Below are 19,591 nucleotides of genomic sequence, written 5' to 3'. Positions count from 1 at the left end.
TGACATTTGGGTTTAAATCTCTTCTGGATCTGCTGCTGCTCTAATAAGACTAATAAGTCAATTATATTTTAGTGCGCTCTTATTTCATGAGAATTAAAAAAAACGTTTTTTCATTTTAAATGCAAATGAGATCAATCTGGCATGTGACCTATTAGCTATATTTTTTCAGGTCTTTAATGCAAAAACCCAGGGCACAGTGATGGATGATGCAGCTATAAATTTCTAATTGGGTTACAAAACTTTGGATTCTGCCCCCCAAATCCTTTGTAGTTCATTAAAAATCATGATGATCTATTTTTTACTTGAAGATCCAGATTCATAACATCATTTTCAGGGACACTGGGAAGTTTTCTAAATGCAATAGAAACATCCATCAGGGATTTATTCAATGAAGACCTAAAATGTTTTAACGAGAGCAGGAGCAAGACTTTTCCTGTCTTCAAAGACTAAACACTTTTACAACCTTCAATCGATCTGCAGGGCAGTTCTTGTTAGGATTGTTTGAGACGTTTCTGTGTCTCTGCAGGCTTTGAATGTTGCTATACCATGCTGCTTCACATAATGTCAATGGGAGACAGGAGTGGAGGCAGATCAAGCACATATGCAGCATGAAGCCCCGCTGCCCATCGTGTAAAATGAGGTGTGACATTGTCAGGAAGAAACAGCCTTTAAATGCATCAGCGCGTCACACGTCGATCATTGCCGCAAGCGCTGACGCACATCCATACCCATAATCTGGATTTTTCTTGTGTATTACATTTCAGGTATTAGAAAATGTGAATTTGTTGTTTAAAAAAAAGACAACCTTTAAACCCAAAGAGGAGACATGAAATAACGTCAAAAGGTTAAAAAAGAAGTCGTGCAGTCACTTGGTGAAGACATGCAGCCAAGAGCTGTCAAAGCTGCCTATGGTCATCGTTAGTCATCCATTGGACACGTGTCACTTTAGAGAATCATGCTGTCTGTCTAAATCTGACAATCCAGAGGGAGGAATCTTTCCCAAAAATCAACACGAGCAGTGACATGAGGATGTAAATTTAGCCCTGTCATGTTTAACCGTAGGTTACAGTTGGGAGAAGCAGACGGCAAAATTTGATTCAAAGGAATAAATCTGTAAATCAAAGTGAAGTTTTTTCAAAGAGAAGGCAGATGGTTCTCGGCAGCGTGTCTGCGTTTAGCCCACGAAAACAAACAACATACAAACTTTTGCAAAGATGGATGTGCATGTTGTGGAGCTTTGGAAAAAAGTTTTGCCGATCACTGCTAGCTACACAGAGAAAGTGGCTGTGTGTGTTAGCCTGGGGGCGGTGCTGGCAGCGCAGACTCTTCCTGGAAGGGGCTGTTCTTCACTTTGTGATGTCACAATATGAGAACCCACTTGTTTTAAGGGTTGGAAGGGGCTGGTGCACAGAGCACTGACTTTTTAGAGGAATACTCAGAAATGGGTGAATGGATCAAAATAGTTCTTTGGGGTTGTTTTTTGTGAGGAGTTAACATTATTATACACCTACAAGCTTAAAAAGCTGATTTTGCATTATAACGACCCCCTATAGACATCTTACTAAGAATTTATGAAATAAGTCTTATAGACCAGGATTACAAAAAAAAGTCATCACAGGCACATTCCCTGCCAGATATTTCATTTGCCGATCATTATATACTACCCATGGAGTCAAGGAAAAATTGGGAATTAAAATCTAACACTATAAGAGAAAATGTGTGGGATGAATTATGTGCAACCTGCTATGAAAATGTTAAAAGTCCCCCTGCTGGTTGGCTTCCTTGGTCCCGTCGAGGCCTGACCAGAGATCTTTCTGGCTCCTCTCTCTCTGTGTGGGGTGGGTGGTGTGGGGCCTGGGGGGTCTGCGCTTCGGGGATTGGCTAAGGAGACCTGAGGAGACATGCTGTTTGACCACCGGGGGACAGTCTACCAGCTGTCCCTGACCTACCCTCTTCCTCATGTAATCTCTTATTAGGGTGATGGGGGGGGGGGGCAGGCTGTGGGCAAGCATGGTCGGTCCATGCTTACAACACTTCCTGTGGACCTCCTCTTCCCCTGGGTGCCCTCCTCCTGTGCGGGGATGGCTGGTCCCTGCCTTGCCTCCTGGACCAACCGTGCGCTGGGTGGGTGGTTGCTTGGAGCATGGGGCGGGTGTCCCTTGGGGGGTCCTGGCTCGTACCTGAGGTTGGGGCGGGGGGATGCCCAGAACTCCTGGGTGGTGTTGGGGTGCTCGTCTGGGGCTGTGGGCGCTCTTCTGGGGCGGGGCCCTGCGTTGGGCCCTCTTGGCGCGGCAGGGGGGGGGGCTGCTCTTTTGGTTGGGGCTGGAGCTAGCCCTCTCTGTCCCCCCATGCCTCCCTGCTCTCTGGCTTTGGGGGCCCCCGTGGCGGACCAAGCCCGGGTGGCGGATGTGATTGCCGGGGGGCGGTTGTTCTCTATCTGCTACCGTGCGGGTGTTGGGGGGTTCTGGCTGCCGCTGCTGCTATGGCGGGGTCTCGGTGTGGGGATGACTGCGCACTGTCTCTCCTTCTTTTTACATTCCATCATCCATTTTAGAAGAACATAAATACTCACTCGAGCACAGGTGTTAGCTCACCTTTGCACAAATAGTTTGCGTGATTGAATTTCACACTAGTTGGTTTGAATGTATAGGTATGCGTGTGTGAACATTATTTTTATTGTGTACATGTGGACATGGAAACATTTTTGGAGCCAACAAGTATGTTTGTGGCATTTGGGTGTGTGTGTGTGGACAGGCCCCGCCCTTATAGACCTGCATTACATCTGAACCTGACCGTAATGATAAACATCCAGCAACTTGTTGCTTTATGCTTTATGGTTTTACACCCCCCCCCCTCTATAATCACCCTCCTACCCCCCCCCCCCTCTCTAACATCCCTCTCTTTTCTTCCATCCTTTCATTTTCCGTCCGGTCCAACACAAAAGATTTTCAAATACGATTAAAATGAAAAAAGTTTGGCCTCGATTACAAAAGGGGTTTATTCAGACATACCTCTGGCTTGTCAGAAGATTTATAACTCCTGTTGTTAAAGTAAAATATGTCCAACACAAGAGGCCTTCAGCTCTCATCTGTTTGCTCAGCTGCTGGACAGGACAAGTTAAAAAAAAACAACAACTTAAAAGTCGGCAATGGAGACATTTTTAAATAAAAAAATGAGCTACTTCTATACGCCTATGGCCATTTCTAAATTCATCAAACAGTTCTCATCATTGCTATTTTGGAGAAAATGCAGAAAAATAAGAAACCACAAAAATCCATGTTTGATCTCTTATTCTAGTTAAAGAAGAAACTTTAAAAAATCATTAAAAAGGAAATGCACCATCATATCTGTTTGGTGTGATAGTTTATTTTCCAATGAATTGAAAAATACTAAATCGCCAAGAATGAAAGACTGGAAAAAAAAAACTAAAACAAGTTGACGTAATGGAAAAACTGACCACCTCCCTCCATATGGAGGATGGTTTTGTTTGTCTTAGATTTTTGTTTTGTTTTGATTAGTTGATGAACTCTTCCAATATTATTGTTAAGAAATTACTGAAAACGACGTAATGGAAACGAGGGCTGCACGGTGGCGCAGTGGTTAGCGCTCTTGCCTCACAGCAAGAAGGCCCCCGGTTCAAGTCCCGGCTGGAGGACGTGAAAAACACAACATCAGTGGGGGACCTTTCTGTGTGGAGTTTGCATGTTCTCCCCGTGCATGCGTGGGTTCTCTCCGGGGTATCCGGCTTCCTCCCACCATCCAAAAACATGCTTCATAGGTTAATTGGCAACTCTAAATTGACCATAGGTGTGAGTGCGGGAGTGAATGGGTGTGTGAGTGAGGACATTCTACCCTGCAACAAACTGGCGACTTGTTCAGGGTGTCCCCCCTGCCTTCGCCCACAAGTGGCCGGGATAGGCTCCGGCAGCCCAGTGACCCCGAAAGGGATAAAACGGTTAAGAAAATGAATGAATGAATGAATGAAATTACTGAAAACGTAATTACAGAAAAGCAATTATCACAGAAAAAAACAATTGCAAATATGTTTATTTGTGAAAATAGCTAATTGATCCAATCCTTCTATGTTTCAGATGATGGTAAGCTGTCTTTTGAAGAGTTCAATGCTTACTTTGCTGATGGGATCCTGACGACTGAGGAGCTACAGGAGCTTTTCTACTCCATAGACGGCCGACAGAATAAGTGAGATGTTTGTTTTTGTTTCTCATTTGGGCGCCATACGTTGCATCACCAAAGTCGTCAATCTGCATTCACTGCAGAAAGTCACCAGTTAGAATCTGAATGCTTTGCAGAGGGTGGGGGGCGACTGAGCTAAAGCATTGCCTGCAACTGGACTAAAGCTCAGTAAATCATTATCAGCTGCCGTCCTTTGGACACAAAGCCCAATGCTGCTTCAAAAACTCATTTTTTGAAATGTTAATCCGCGCTGTGAATGTTGGACCCTCTGTGAAATGGTTTCAGGCTTCATTGTGAAGGAGGTGTTCTTTATTGCTTGTGATGGATTTGGTATTTGTATTCATGAAACCATTTCGAAATCTGCCTTCCTCTACACATCTTTGTTGAAGTAACATGAAGAATTTTGAATGTGTTGTTCACCTTTCGGCGTACTGTCACACCGAATCAACTTTCACTGATGTGAAAGTGGTTTTGTCAGAGAGTTTTATGCCGGATGCCCTTCCGGACACAACCCGGTGTTTTTATCCAGGCTTGGGACCGGCACAGGGAAACCCAGATTTGTGGCTACAATAAAGAATTTTGAATTAAAACTCTCATTTTATTTTATTTTATATAATCAGATTTATTTGCCTTTAGCTGCTCAACCTTAAAAAAAAAATTAAAAACCCCACAAGTAATCGAGGATGCAACAAAGTCTGCATTCACCATGTCACAGCAGTAATCATGTCTTTTTGGAAAAATAGGTATAACGTGTCTATTGAGAGCTAAAAGAAAACTTAAAATGTAATTAATTTTTTTTTATTAAATAAATCAAAGTTGCAGGACTGAATGCATTATTTTAACTAAAGTGGCCTGTCTAACTTAATTAAATCCATGTACCGGGCTTTAATTAAAAGAGCCGAACAGCCAGGACCAGTCCTATCCTCCACATCAAAAAGACCCTTTTTTTTTTTTTTGGAAAGGGTAATCCTGGGCTGAGGATTGTTCCTGATGTGACCCCAGCCAGGCTTAAATGCTGTTAAATCTGTGAAGCAGAAAAGATGAGCGGTTCATCTTTGAATTTGCCTAATTAACTTGCTCCTTCCTCTTCTCTGGTGTTCTGCCCCGCAGCAATCTGGACACAGACAAGCTATCAGGTTGGTGGGAGAGTGCTGTTCTCTGTTTCGGCATGATAAGAAGTTCCTTTTTTTAAGCTAAATATTCACAGACTTCAGTGTGTGTCAGTGCGTGGGGATATTTTTAGTTCATCAGAAGGGCTATAGCGGATAACTTCAAAGCACACAAGTCCCACACCTTTGAAAGTCAAATGATTTGAGACTGCCATCACTTTTTCGACTTTTAATATGGAAATAAAAACCCGATAGTGTGTTTGAAGCAACAAAAAAGATCACAGCTATTTGAAATGGTGGCAGGTCAATGGAATTTACTCTGAGAATGGCAGCTTTTTAAATATTTAGAGCTTTATCCTGAGCTAACTTACCCAGATGGCCTCTTTATATTTACATGCTGGAGAGAGGATTCTGCTTTTCGTCTACAAGAAAAAAACGACATTTATTGGTCTTTTTTATGGGGCATGCGTCAGATGAACTAATAAAAAGTGAAGAATTGGGTCACAGGCTTGTAAATAGCAGTTTTGCCAAGAACGAAACTTCTGCATAATTGATTAAATAGATTTTTTTTCCCATCTGATGTCGGTAGAATCTCACTGCTTTTTCCACGATACAATGCCTCCTTGTTTTTAAAGCTCAGATTTAGTTTGCTAAATGTTTATCCTTCTATTCTTGGAGTTTCGTTGGTGGTGAAAGTGGGATGAATGAGTTGAATTTTTGGGAAGTCACATTGTGTCTGCTGTATTTAGGAGTAATTTGATAAAGCAAGTTAAGCTTTTTTTTTCAATGAATTTAGTATTTTATGCTCCCTGAAGGTCTACCTACTGATTTAAAAAAAACATTTTTTCTTCTTTTTCTTTCTCTACTTTTATGTTTGGACTTTTTATTCTTCATTTATTAAATGAAAAAAAAGGACACTGCCATAAGACTTTGTTTGTTTCTCATTTCTTTTTCAGATTATTTTTCCCAGCACCTCGGAGAATATTTAAATGTCCTGTCATCTCTGGAGAGCCTGAATATTGCCATTTTGAAGGCAATGGATAAAACTAAGGAGGTAAGGCTGTACCACAAAAGGTGCCGAGGTTAGTTCCTGCTCGTGAACCAGTAATTTAACACTCCAATGGCCCAAAGGACCTCTATAGATGGAAGCAGACTCACATATAGTGAACTTCAACTGGAGCATTGACATGATACACACAGGTGATCTGGAACCAAACAATCAGGACGAACTGTTAAAAAAGTAAAGATCTCACATGGACTTTTAAAAGAAGAACAGTTGCCCAATAAATTATTTACAATAAATATTTCAACTTAAAATATGTAATTAAAAATACAGTATATGCATTAAAAGTTGTTTAAAATCAGAAAATTGAGCTGTCTGATTTGCAAAGGCAGGTCACATCAAATTCAGTCAAATCCCCTTTAAATTTACAAAAGAAAAGCAAAAACACAATGGAAAACGGGAGCTCTTTGATTCTTTCTTTTTTTTTGGATCAGTTGAGAGCCAAATGGCAGAACTCTGAATCAACCAAGCGACATCTGGTGAAGCCTGATAGAAGTGTCTGCTGGCGGTAAAGAAGAGCTGACTGGATTTGTGTTAAACGCATGAATTCCTGAAGGAAGTCTCAAATTCTGACTTTCCAAACTCCGATTGTAAACAGGATTAAAAATAAAACTAGCCGACCAAAGAAAAGCAAATTCAAATGCAAAATGGAAAAAAAAAACATTAACCTATTATTAACAGTTTTATATAAAAAATAAAGTATTTTTTATACTATGAAATACTAATTTGTATTTAAACTTTCAAACACATAAAAGCCTCTTTCAATAAATACAAAAAAAAAAAAAAATCAACCTTGTCGACTTAGAGAATGGTTGTTTATTGTAATATAAAATATGTAATAACATATTTTAAAGTCCTCCCTTTAAAATATGTTTAGGCCCAAAAATAAAGCTGTTACATAGCACCACCTAATAAGAGCCAGAGCTGTAATGGCAAAAAAGGTTTTTGTCTTTTCTGCCCCATCTACATGGAACACTCTGGAATTTAAAAAAACTCATTCCTCTGAATATTTTTAAATCCAGGGGGAGAATGGAGGAGAAAGTCACTTTTAACTGTACCTGTTTTACATAAGCTTTCATTATTATTTATTTTACGTTTTAAATCTTTTGTAAATGTAATTTATTGTTTTCCCCTAGCCAGGACTCCCTTGAAAAAGAGATTCTTAATCTCATTGGGACATTTTCTGGGTAAATAAAGGTTAAATACAAAAAAAAAGAAAAAGAAAATTGTGTTTGTGTCAGACTCCAAATCAAAACGAGGCAAGATCACAAACCACTTCGCCCCTGTGTGGCACAATTTATTTTACTAATAGATTTTTTTTTAGATTAGATTTGTTTATTAATCCCACGAATGGGAAATTTCCTTGTCACAGTAGCATGGAGTTTGGCACAAGTATGTACAGACAGTAATGACAAGTTAGACAGACACACATTTGAAAGAATATAAACAAAAGTAAGAGTGTTCAGATAAATAAACAGGGAAAGAGATGTGCAGGTATATAGAGGTCATCTGTATATACAGTTTTGTACAGTGAATAAAAAACAAAAACTATGAAGACTATTTACTTGGGCTGGTGTTGAACAGCCTTATAGCAGCTGGGATGAAGGACCTGCGGTAGCGTTCCTTCTTGCATCGTGGGTGCAGCAGTCTGCCACTGAAGGAGCTGCTGAGGTCTGAAACAGTCTGGTACAGTGGGTGAGAGGGGTTGTCCATGATTGATGTCAGCTTGGCTAACATCCTCCTCTCACCCACCTCCTCGATGGAGTCCAGGGAGCAGTCCAGGACAGAGCCGGCCCGTCTGACCAGCTTGTTCAGTCTATACCTGTCTCTCTCCGAGCTTCCGCTGCTCCAGCAGACCACTGCATAAAGGATGGCTGAAGCCACCACAGAGTCATAAAAAGTTCTTAGCAGTGTCCTGCACACCCCAAAGGACCTCAGTCGTCTGAGCAGGTGGAGACGACTTTGGCCCTTCTTGTACAGGGCATTTGTGTTGTGTGTCCAGTCCAGTTTATTGTTTAGTTGAACACCCAGGTATTTATAGTCCTCCACAACCTCGATGTCCAAGCCCTGGATGTTCACCGGTGCAGTCAGATGTGGTTTCCTGCTGAAGTCGATCACCACCTCCTTCGTCTTGCTGGCGTTGATGTGCAGGTGGTTCAGAGCACACCAGTCCACAAAGTTGGTGATGACCTCCAGGTACTCCAGATCGTTTCCCTGAGATATCCGCCCAACAATGGCTGTATCATCAGAGAACTTCTGGAGGTGGCAGCTGTCAGTGTTGTGTGTGAAGTCCGATGTATACAGGGTGAAGAGGAAAGGAGAGAGCACAGTACCCTGTGGTACCCCAGTGCTGCAGACTACCACATCAGACACACAGTCATGAAGCCTCACATACTGCGGCCTGTTGGAGAGGTAGTCGATGGTCCATAAAGGCTTAATGGCCACCAGTTTTATTTTTCTAAACAGTGAAGTTGGAATTTGCAGCCCTCATTGGTTTTTGGTCGGTAATAAAATTCACTAAATGGCTCTTTACACGCCAAAAGTTGCAGCCTCTTGGCCAATGGTTTGAGTTTCCCATCATCTAATCTGGTGTTCATTTCGGTTAAATTTCAGATCTTTTATTTATTTTAGTATTACTTTAGATGTCAAGTGTCAGCATGACACACAGCCACTTATACATTTTGCGTGTTTTCCACGTATTAAATTTCTTTCATGATACATGTGCGATATAGTTCCGGTTTAGGGTTACAGCACAGGACGCGTGTGGGCTCACGGCGGCTCTACAACTATCTTCAGACGACTTAAAAAGTTGATTTTCTCCAAAAAAAAGAGCTGACCATGGCCCCTAAGAAAAACCAGGACTACGAAGACCTTAAAAAGACTCTTGATGATATCCAAGCCACGTTGTATCCCTTTATGGAACAAGTGAATGCTAAGCTAACTCTGCTCTTAGTGCTAATGGAAGAATTCCTGAGGCTCCACGCTCTGAACGAGCAACGAGATAACCGGGTCAACATTCTGGAGAAAAGACTGGACGATGTGGAACAACAAGTAAGGATGAATAATGTCATTCTCACTGGAGTACCGATCAAACCTCGGGCAAAGCTAAATGCAACTGGAGTTAGCATTGCTAATGCTAATAGCGCTAGGAGCTCTGAAACGGAGAGCGGTGGAGAGACTCTGGAACACCAAGTGGAATCATTTCTCACGTCTAAAGGGATTTCCCTGGATCTCAATACCATCGAGACCTGCCACCTGCTCCCCAGGGGAAAGGAGACGGATCCTCATCAGGTTTGTGAATCAAAAACACAAGCTAGCTCTGATGAATCAAAGGAGGAATCTGAAAAGATCTGCTGCTTATCTGAACGACCATCTGACCAGAAGGAATGCTGAAATCGCCAAACATGCACGGCTTCTCAGGAATTAGAAGCAGATTGAGAACACTTAAGGCTGCAGGATTTATGTCAAACCACTCCAAGGTTCTGTTTGTGAACACCATGAAGGACTCTGAGAAGTGTTTGATCACGGTCGTCTGAAACAACATGCAATAATAAATCAAAGAGCCAAATAATTTCAAGAAATATGACGCCTGGATTCAACAACTCTTAGACTAATCAAACTTATTCTAAGTTTGATTAGTTATTGTATGAATGTATAACTGATGATTGTATTGTTTTTGTGTATTATTCCTATTTGATTGCTTGAAATAAACCATTTCAAATCAAATCAAATATATGTAATTTATGTGTTTTTTGTGTTTGTTGTTCGTCAATGTGTGCAGATGTCAGTTGAGGGTTTTGGCCAGCAGCTCTTTACGTGAATTTGGTTTTGAGCTGTTCAAAATTTTTGGTCAGTTGAGAATTATGCAGTTTAATCGTGTTTTACGTAGTTTATACGCAATTGTTACTTACATTTTATGCAGATGTGTGGGATTTTGGCAAGATGCATACGTAAATTTGTGACTTTCACATATGTCTATTGGACTTTTACTCATGTACCACTGATGTATAACTTTTGTATCGTGTATATGGCGCACATATCCTCTTAAAAGTGCACAATTGATGCACGAATCACTGCTGAATTGCATATAAACAGCCCAATCATCACACCCAGTTCATGTTTTACATTGATTTGCGTGTTCTTTGTGTGGTATATTCATATACTTTTGTGGTTTTAATGTGGTTAATTTGTGATAGGTCTGTGAAAATTTCACAACTTTTCTCACTTTTTCCATGTATATTCACACATGACCAATACTCATTCATGCAATATGCATAAAATGTACATAGTGGCTTTGTGACACGGTGTTAAGCTTCTGTTTTCTTGTCGTCTTGCTTCTCCTGAATTTGGAGAAGTAAACAGTGCTTCACAAATGCCGAACAGTTCACATTTGTCAAATAACTGGGAAGCTTACTTGAAATATAATTGACTGAAAGTTTTAATCATAAATCTTTTAAATGACATATTCAGGACCATAAAAGAATGTTTGTTTCATTTCACTCAATTCCACAAGGATTACCAGGAGTCACTCATTAAGGCTCTGAAACTGCTTTTTCAGATTATTTTATGCTTTCTCTTTTAACCCTTTGATGCCTATTGATACAAATATGCATCAAATCTCTTCTGCTTCAAGATTACCTCAATTTAGATCTACTTAAAAGCAAAAGCATTACAAACTTTTTTATAGCTGGAAATAAATCCAGGCATCAAGGGGTTAAAGATTATTAAAAATGTGAAATCAGTATAGCCAAAACAGGGGAAAAAATCAAATGAAAACCTCTCTGTAGTTTGGAAGTCTAGCTTTTTGTGTGATTGTGTTTTCTGCTCGAATAGAGAAAAGCCTCAGAAGTCAAAGCTGCATCTTTGCTGTTTTAGACAGTTTGAGTGAGCACCCTTCAATGAGGAATTTCAATTGTAACAAGTCAGAAAACAGCAGTGCTAATTTAACAAGAAGTGGGAGATGTATTCTGAATATTTTTGCATAATCATTCATCTTGTCTTAATTAGATCACCTTCCTTCTCTGTGTTTGTCCTATAGAGAAGAAGGAGCTTGTCGCTGCTGAGTGGATGCGGTTTGTCACAGCTATGCAGCTAGAAGTTAATATCTGTTGTTAATATATGTTGTGTATATATATATATATATATATATATATATATATATATATATATATATATATATATATATATATATATATATATTACCTGATATTTTACATTAGGATTCAACAACAAGATAATAAGTCCATTTAACTGATGCTCCCACACATTTCCCTTGCAGTGGCTTTTAAAGCGGTATTATCTTGTGAGTGTGTGTGTGTCTCTAGTCTTTCTGTGTCTGAGTTGCTTCTCCTTGTGTTTGTCCCTGTCCGTCAGGAGTATCAGGGCGCCAGCGTGTTGGGTCAGTTTGTCACCAGGTTTATGCTCAGAGAGACGTCCAGCCAGCTGCTGTCTCTGCAGAGGTCCCTTCAGTGCGCCATGGAGGCTGTGGAGGAGCAAAGCAGCCCTACTCCGTAAGTTCTGTCAAATTAAGTTTTTTTTTTTTTAAATAATTATCCTATCTCTTTGAAGTTGATGCATGCGTGTAAATGTCTAACTGGAGGGTGAAGATCTTCACTGTCTGGAAACATGGTACTAGTTGTAGAAACAGACTTGGTTATGCTGTTGTAGAGCTGAAAGTGCCAATCAATTGATCCCCATTAGGGTGTATTTCAAATTTCAAGTAAAAAATCAAAGGAGGAAGTTAAGAATAATCCTTCGTGCAGTTTTTTAGGAGGAAATACTCACAAAAGAGGCAGAAAACAAAGATATTCAAACTAGACTTTAAATATGTCATTTTGGTTGTATAATTGAACCATCTTATGTTGAAACAAACGGGTTTGATTACTTTAAAACTGCACCTAGCTGCAGTTTTCATTACTTTAGATTCAATCCAGAAGCCAAAGGGTTGTTGAGTGATTGGCCCTTGGATGGGCTAAAACAGGGCTCTGCAACCTTTCATACTGAAAGAGCCATTTGGGCCACTTTCTGATCAACAAAGCATCACACAAACATAGAGATCTGGTCTTTGGTGGAGGAAGAAAGGATGCAAGCAAACAGCTGCAGGGACAACCGATGGCTTCATCATCGGGCTGCAGAGTATGGAGGCAGAGATCTTGCAAACCAACCAACCATCAATAAATAAAACTTTGATAACTTGTAAATCAAACAAATGAGCTTCCAGACATTTGGAACTTTATCAATAAACATTCAGCTCACCTCGGCTGCGGGGTCTTGGGGGGGGTGGGGTGGGGGGTCTTGTCGGCCCTGACCTGTGGGGGGGCATTCTGGGGGAGGGGGGGGTCCACTATTGGTACGGGGCAGGGGGGGTTGACGGGTCGGGGTCTCCGCTGAGGCCATCGGCGGTTTCCCCGGCCGGTTGGCTGCCTCGGTCCCGTCGAGGCCTGACCAGAGCTCTTCTAGGGCCGGCGTTTGGGGGTGGGGGCCTGGGCTTGCTCCGGGGGGGGGCCGGCGCTTTCTGGCTCCTCTCTCTCTGTGTGGGGGGGGTGGTGCTGGGCCTGGGGTGTCGGCGCCTCCGGGGGTGGGGCCCCTGGGCTGGGTGGGCCTGGCCCCCTTGCTGGGCGGGGGGGGGGGGGGGGGGGGGGGGACAGCTGTTTGACCACCGGGGGACAGTCTATCAGTTGTCCCCAACTTACCCCCTTCCTCATATAACCTCATAATAGGGTGAGGGGGTGGGGGGCTTAGCCTGCGATGAGCCTTGGGGGGGGGGGGGGGTTTACTAGGCAGTGGCCCCCCTCCTATGGTTGCCGTATGGAGTGGGCCCCCCCTCTTTCGGTTTTACTTGCACCTTAGACATGTAGGGCCCTTGGTAGGGGGGGTGCTTGGACATCACTGCCAGCAAGCAGCGGATGTCCTCCTAGCACCCTACCCGCCAATTTTAACCGCACCTTAGACATTTAGGGCCCCTTGGTGGGGAGGGTGAGGGGACGTCACTGTGAGTAATCAGGAGATGTCCCCTTAGTGCCCTACCCGCCAATTTTAACTGCACCCCCCTTAGTACACACACTCCTCCCCCCTCAATATATACATCCCAACATAAACACACACACACACCATCTCAAACACACATACACGCACACACATTTTGCAAGGAAGGTGGGACCTGGGTCCGTCTGTCCCCTGCCTCTTCCCTGGTGGGGGGTGCGGGCCCCTTTGCAACGGCGGCCGTGTCCCCGGGGTGCCGGCTTCCTGGGCCCGGCGGTGCTCTCTCCGCGCGGTGGGGGAGTTCACATTACATCTGAGCCGGAGGTGTCTGGTCCCTGGGGGGTGGGTTCTGGTCCTTGCTCCTGAGTGCTGGGCCCCGCCAAATTTCCAACTGTGGCCGAGCCTGGTCGGGCCATATTTATAACACCCCTTGTGGGCCCTCTTTTTTTTCCCCGGGGTTCCCCCCTCCTGGGCGGGGGCGGCGGGCCCCCTGCCTCGCTCCTCCCTGGACCAACCGTGGGCCGGGCGGATGGCTGCCTGGAGTGCGGAGCGGGTCTCCCTTGGGGGGTCCTGGCTCGTACCTGGGGTTGGGGCGGGGGGATGCCCGGAACTCCTGGGTGGTGGTGGGGTGCTCGTTTGGGGCTGTGGGCGTCCTTCTCCGGTGGAGCTCTGCGTTGGGTTCTCCCGGCGCGGCGGGGGGGCTGCTCTCCTGGTTGGGCTGGGGCGGCGCTCTCTTTCCCTCCGTGCTTCCCTGGCCTCTGGCTCTGGGGGCCTTGCGGCGGCCCTGCTGGCCCTGGCCTGGGTGGCGGGCTTGGTCGCCCGGGCGGCGGTTGTTCCCTGCCGGTTCCCGTGTGGCGTTGGGGGGATTCCGGCTGCCGCTGCTGCTGCGGTGGGGGTCTTGGGGTGGGGATGGCTGGGCACTCTCCCTCCTTCTTTTCACGTTCCACCATCCATTTTAGAAGAACATAAAACCTCACCTGAGCACTGGTGTTAGCTCACCTTTGCACTAATAGCTTGCATGACTGAATGACTGAAATGTTTCACACTAGTTGGTTTTAAGGCATAAGTATGCGTGTGTGAACACTATCTGTTTTGTGTACATGCCGACAGGTGGACATTTTTGCAGCTAGCAGGTGTGTTTATAACATTTGAGTGTGTGTGTGGACGGGCCCCGCCCTTTTTGTATGCTGCTTCATGGTCTTATCCCCCTTCCCCTCCTATTATCACCCCCTACCCCCCCCTCTCTCTAGCATCCCTCTCTCTTCTTCCCCTCTTTCCTTTTCCGTCCGGTCCAACACCAAAGATTTTCAGACATGATTGAAATTAATAAAGTTTGGCCTCAATTACAAAAGGGGTTTATTCAGACATAACTTTGGTTTGTCAGAAGATTAATAACCCCTCTTGTTAAAGCAAAATATGTCCAACACAAGAGGCCCTCAGCTCTCGTCTGTCTGCCCAGCTGTTGGACAGGACAAGTTAAAAAAAAAAAAAAAAAAAAAAAACATTCAGCTCACCTGTTCAACAAAGTTTAGTCGGTCTGATCTGCTGCTGCACGGCGTTCACTTGCTGCTCTGCATGATGCTCACTTCCACAATAATTTCGTAAATTTACGAGTTTTTTTCTTTCGCGCGCAACATTGCGACTTTAATCTCGAAACTTTATTTCGACTTTTATCTCGACAAGACGAATTTTTTCTCAAAACTTTGTGTCGAGTTTTTTCTCGTCATGGCGAGATTAAAGTCGACATGACGACTTTAATCTCGCCACATTGGCCAGAATTTTTTTTCCTCACCGTGGCCCTAAAACTCCGTCGTACTTTTGCCATCATTTTTCTGACATGTTAAAATTCTAAAAATAAAAAACCTAACTTGATTCCTTGAAAACAGATTACCCAAAACTACACATATTTTATTTATTCAAATTGTTAGCATTTTTCTTCAAAGCCAAAGAGCCATAAATAAAAGAGGCGCAAGTGGCTCTGGAGCCTCAGGTTGCAGACCCCTGGACTAGGAGGGCAGACCGGGCCTGTTCATCCACAAATCAGTTCAATCAAGTTGCCACCGCATATTCGAAGTTTTGTATTCTGTGTTGTTGTACAATAAAATGAGCAAAAATGGATGTTGAAACTTGGCTAAAAAAAATAAAAAAAACGAGACTACTTCAGCATCAGCGAGTCAAGTGCAGCCAAGCACCACGGCGACGGGTACGTTAACTCTGCCTCTCTACTCTGCTGTTTGGAGTGTTTATGTAAAGCACTAGAAGGAAAAGTGCTTTATAAATAAAGCTGAATTTGAATTTGAATATCTCTCTGCAAAGAAACAGAGTTTCACTAGTTCATGGTACCACAACAGACCTAGGTTAGAATATTGAGTAAAAAGTGATTCTTCATACTGTTTCCCATGCAGATGCTTCATCATGATTTGATTTGATCTGAAGGATGTTTTGTGAGTTTCCTTTTTACTGAACATTTAGGGTTTTTGTGTTTGTTGACTGAAACTTACCATGTGTTTAAAATGTGTTTTCTGGACTTCAAAATCCTCTTTTTCATGTCTAGAAGATTTAAAGTCCAGCTGTCCAGTTGCCACCAGTCAAAAAGGAGTTTGATTGGTGATTTTACTTTGACCACAATAGATTGAGCCTAGTCATCTCTTAGTCAGTTTCTGACAGCATAGATAAAATCCCCTGAAACCATAAATATGATGAATGTGGTGCAGAAAGTGCATAGATGGAAGCTTAAAATGTTCATTACCATAATGCCCTGAGGAAACGTCTTTGTGGGCTGAAATGTTGATTTAAAAAAAGTCTACATAGAGAGAAATGAAACTTTGAGAGAGTTCTGAAGTTACAAAGATCCTTGAAGTGCTTAAATATTTGACAGATCCAAATCTTCAAAGCAAAAATGAAAGAATAAACTCAAAAATGTTCTGTCCCTTCATGATGGTTGTCGTATGCTCAAAGGCGACTTTACAGCCACTCGGAGATTGTCAAACAGGTTTGGATCTGGAACAGCTCGCGCATGGAAGCTCTGTCAGCGGCAGAAGTAGAAACCAGCTGAGCTAAGCTGCAGGTCTTTGTTTTGCTGGGCTGCAGCAGATTCACGGCTGCTGCAGTGGCCTTTTGACTGCAGGCTGTTCTCAGCGTGTGAACCTTCCAGCAAACCTCTCCTCCTGTGTTGTTGGCATGATCCCACAGACGCGTGCACCGACACACAAAACAAAGAAAAGTATTCAAGCACAAACATTAGTGGGAAGTGTGGCTCTCTCCAGCAGACAGGGGGCCTGACATCCCATTCTTGACACTCAGCATTGAGCAAAACAATACTTTTCTTGATGATGACAAGCACACAAGAATGTGTGATAATTTGTGAAGAAAAAGGTTTTTTCCTTTTATTTTCCATGTCTCACTGCAATTTACCAAACGTTTTTTTTCCCTTCTCCACCGAATTGCTGTTCATCTCTACTTCTTGCATCATCTTTCTCTCGCTTTTTTAATCGCCCGCCATCCCTCTTTCCCATCGCATCATTTTACTCTTATACATTTGATTCTCAATTCCTCCCGTGGCTGCCTCTCCCTGGATTTGTTCAGTGGGTTTGTTTCTTCCACATTTCTGACACTCGCTGTCTTTCTCTCTGATGTCCGTCTCTGTGGGTCTCTGCTGTCATGGCAGGAGGGAGGCTAAGGCGCCGGAGCTGACAGCAGTACAGAGAGACGGGAGGCAATGTGGCCGCAGGGTCAACAACAACCTCTGCATGCCCTCAATGGAGCTGAGCTCCAACACCCTCAGCACAAGTAAGATCTAGATATTTTCATTGTTTTTTAGATTCTCAGCAACAAGATCGGACATTTAAATTTCCACTACAATCATTTTGTGATCTACTGTAAAAAGGGTCTTTTAATTATGATTATGCCATTTTTTTTGGCAAAATAAGAATTTTGTTTGTTGTTTTCTAGGACATAGTTTCTGCAGAGCAGCAGGAGTTCATTAGAAATTCAGTTTTGTGAAGTGAGCCTGTCCCCACTTCCCATCATCCTTCTGTTTTCAGCTCAGGCGAGGTAAAAAAAAGACGTCCATGAATCTATATTTCTGCAAGTGGATGCATCAGAATGGAGCAGAGATGGGAGGTTGCCGACCGACTGTAACTCCTGCAATCTTTTTCAAACAGCATTTTTTCATCTGCTCTTCATTTACAACGATTTGAATAAAGAAATACTCAGAAATGCTATTTTAAGCTTGATTTTCCTTATTTATATATGTCCTCCATCAGCAGAAAAATGCTATAAAAAAACAAAAACATAATTGGATTGGGCCTTTAAATGAAATGGGGTGAATAATGAACATGTTAAGGAGTTTTTTGTGTTGAGTTTATTGTCTCATTTAGAAATGTTGGCTCTGTTTGCTGTTGTCCTTACTATAAACGGGGTTTGAGGTATCTGATTAAAGGCTTTTACACAGAGGAGCTTTGTTTTGACTGACAGTCAGAATTACTAGATTTAATCAGAGTCTCTTCAGTTTTTAAAGTGAACCTGGACACAGTTGTTTGTACGACTTTAATTACGCTGAATCTTAGTCTGTAATTAAACACAGATTTTACAACCCAGATAACAAACATTAATGCAGATGTGAGTGACTATGAAAGTCCCACTCCAGTCATCTTTTGATCTATTTTAAAAGCGTTCCCAATGGTCTTTTAATGAGGCTTATGCTGTTTTTAGAAAAATCTTTTTAGGACAAAGGCTATTACCTAACTACTAAAAAAACTCTATAGTGCGGGACTATGTTAGTTAATTGAAAAAAATATGTTTAAATACATTTTTTTTTCAAATTGTTCAAATGTAATGCATCTAGGGAGAATTGATGCACACTGGTATTTTGCAGAGACTTCTGGGAATTTTCTAGGGCACTCAATTTTGGAATTGTAGGTTAGCACAGCACAACAAAATATACATAGTGCCCTATGTAGTGAATAGTGAAGGTAATTTGGATATAACCTTAGTTTCACCTTTTTAGTTGTTGGGGGGAACTGTTAGCACAAAGCAACCCCGCCCCCTTTACTCTCCCCGTTGCTGAAAACTCTATGTTTACACACTCTCCTGATAGCTTACAGCCCTCACAACCCCAAGCTAACATTACTGGTGCAATAAACATTCACAACAAAACAATTTGAATAAAGAAATACTCAGAAGTGCAATTTTAAGATTACATTTCCTAATCTTTGTCCGTCATCATCCGAAAAATGCCACAAGAACATGTTAAACACCAAGAATACAGTTTTCACTAAAACGGCTCCCTAATCACTGAAGGAGAAGGAATGTGAAAGAACACATTCAGAACAACCCGAACTTTATAGATTTAGGCAAAAGCAGGAGATGGTCCAGCAGGTTAAAACAAGAGAAGAACTAGAAACCTTTTTTTTTTTTCCAGCATGACGAGGCCACACACATGCCAGGCTCATTCAGTGTGTTGTGAGGTGCTTACTGCACTCAGCAGTGACCAACACCCTGCATCTGCAGTCAATCCAAGACTGGATGAGAAAAAGAAACCCGGATGAAATGGACAGGCTGGCAGAGTTTTGCATTTTTAAGACACTTTTCATTCTTTATCCGCACAGAGACCCTGAAGGTCAACAAAACAAAATGGAAAGGCAGAAGTGAAAAGAAGGAGCTTTTAAAAGTCAGAGTTTTGTTGACTGAACTTATGGAGAAAAAGCACAAAGATAAAGGAAAGGCAGGAGACTTTGAAAAATGGCACAGTTAGAAGCCGTTTTTGCAGTAAAAAGAGTATTACATATAGTTTTTCCCTTGGGAATCTTCATTGGAAAAGCTGCAGATCAAACTAGCTGACATTTTTTTTACTCTCAATATACTCACTGTCTTGTTTTTTAGGCATCAACACTGAGAAGGGAGAGAACTGGTCCTCCCAGATTAACCGGCTGCAGCTACTTTTGGACAAACTGGAGTTTCAGGTACCAAGCTTGTCTTTCTGCATCTGAAAAAAGATCATTTTTACAACATTACTCCCTTTATAAATTGATTGACTTCAACTTAGTTTCAAAGCAACATGCACGTCACTGCACCTCCTTGCCTAAAGGCTTCAAAAGTATAGATCTCACCTAGATTTACTATATTTAGTTCATTCATTCATTCATTCATCTTCTTAACCGTTTATTCCCTTTCGGGGTCACGGGGTTGCCGGAGCCTGTCCCGGCCACTTGGGTGTAGGCAAGGGATGCCCTGGACTGGTCGC

At 42.5% G+C, this 19,591-nt stretch overlaps 1 protein-coding gene across 1 annotated transcript in view; it reads left to right on the top strand.

Annotated features, from left to right (window-relative positions):
- Positions 1-19,591, top strand: part of LOC101165972 (N-terminal EF-hand calcium-binding protein 1) — a 44,105-nt gene that overhangs the window by 12,214 nt on the left and 12,300 nt on the right. The window contains exons 3-8 of the mRNA XM_023954912.1: positions 4,092-4,200; positions 5,305-5,330; positions 6,260-6,357; positions 11,740-11,876; positions 17,015-17,136; positions 19,231-19,310. Of these exons, the coding sequence (XP_023810680.1) occupies positions 4,092-4,200; positions 5,305-5,330; positions 6,260-6,357; positions 11,740-11,876; positions 17,015-17,136; positions 19,231-19,310 (572 nt within the window). The remainder of the gene's footprint in view (positions 1-4,091; positions 4,201-5,304; positions 5,331-6,259; positions 6,358-11,739; positions 11,877-17,014; positions 17,137-19,230; positions 19,311-19,591) is intronic.

This window comes from Oryzias latipes, chromosome 5 (genome assembly GCF_002234675.1).
Source record: "Oryzias latipes chromosome 5, ASM223467v1".
Taxonomy (NCBI): domain Eukaryota; kingdom Metazoa; phylum Chordata; class Actinopteri; order Beloniformes; family Adrianichthyidae; genus Oryzias; species Oryzias latipes.
Note: the sequence above shows the minus strand (reverse complement) of the source record. Positions and strands in the feature narration are given on the sequence as shown.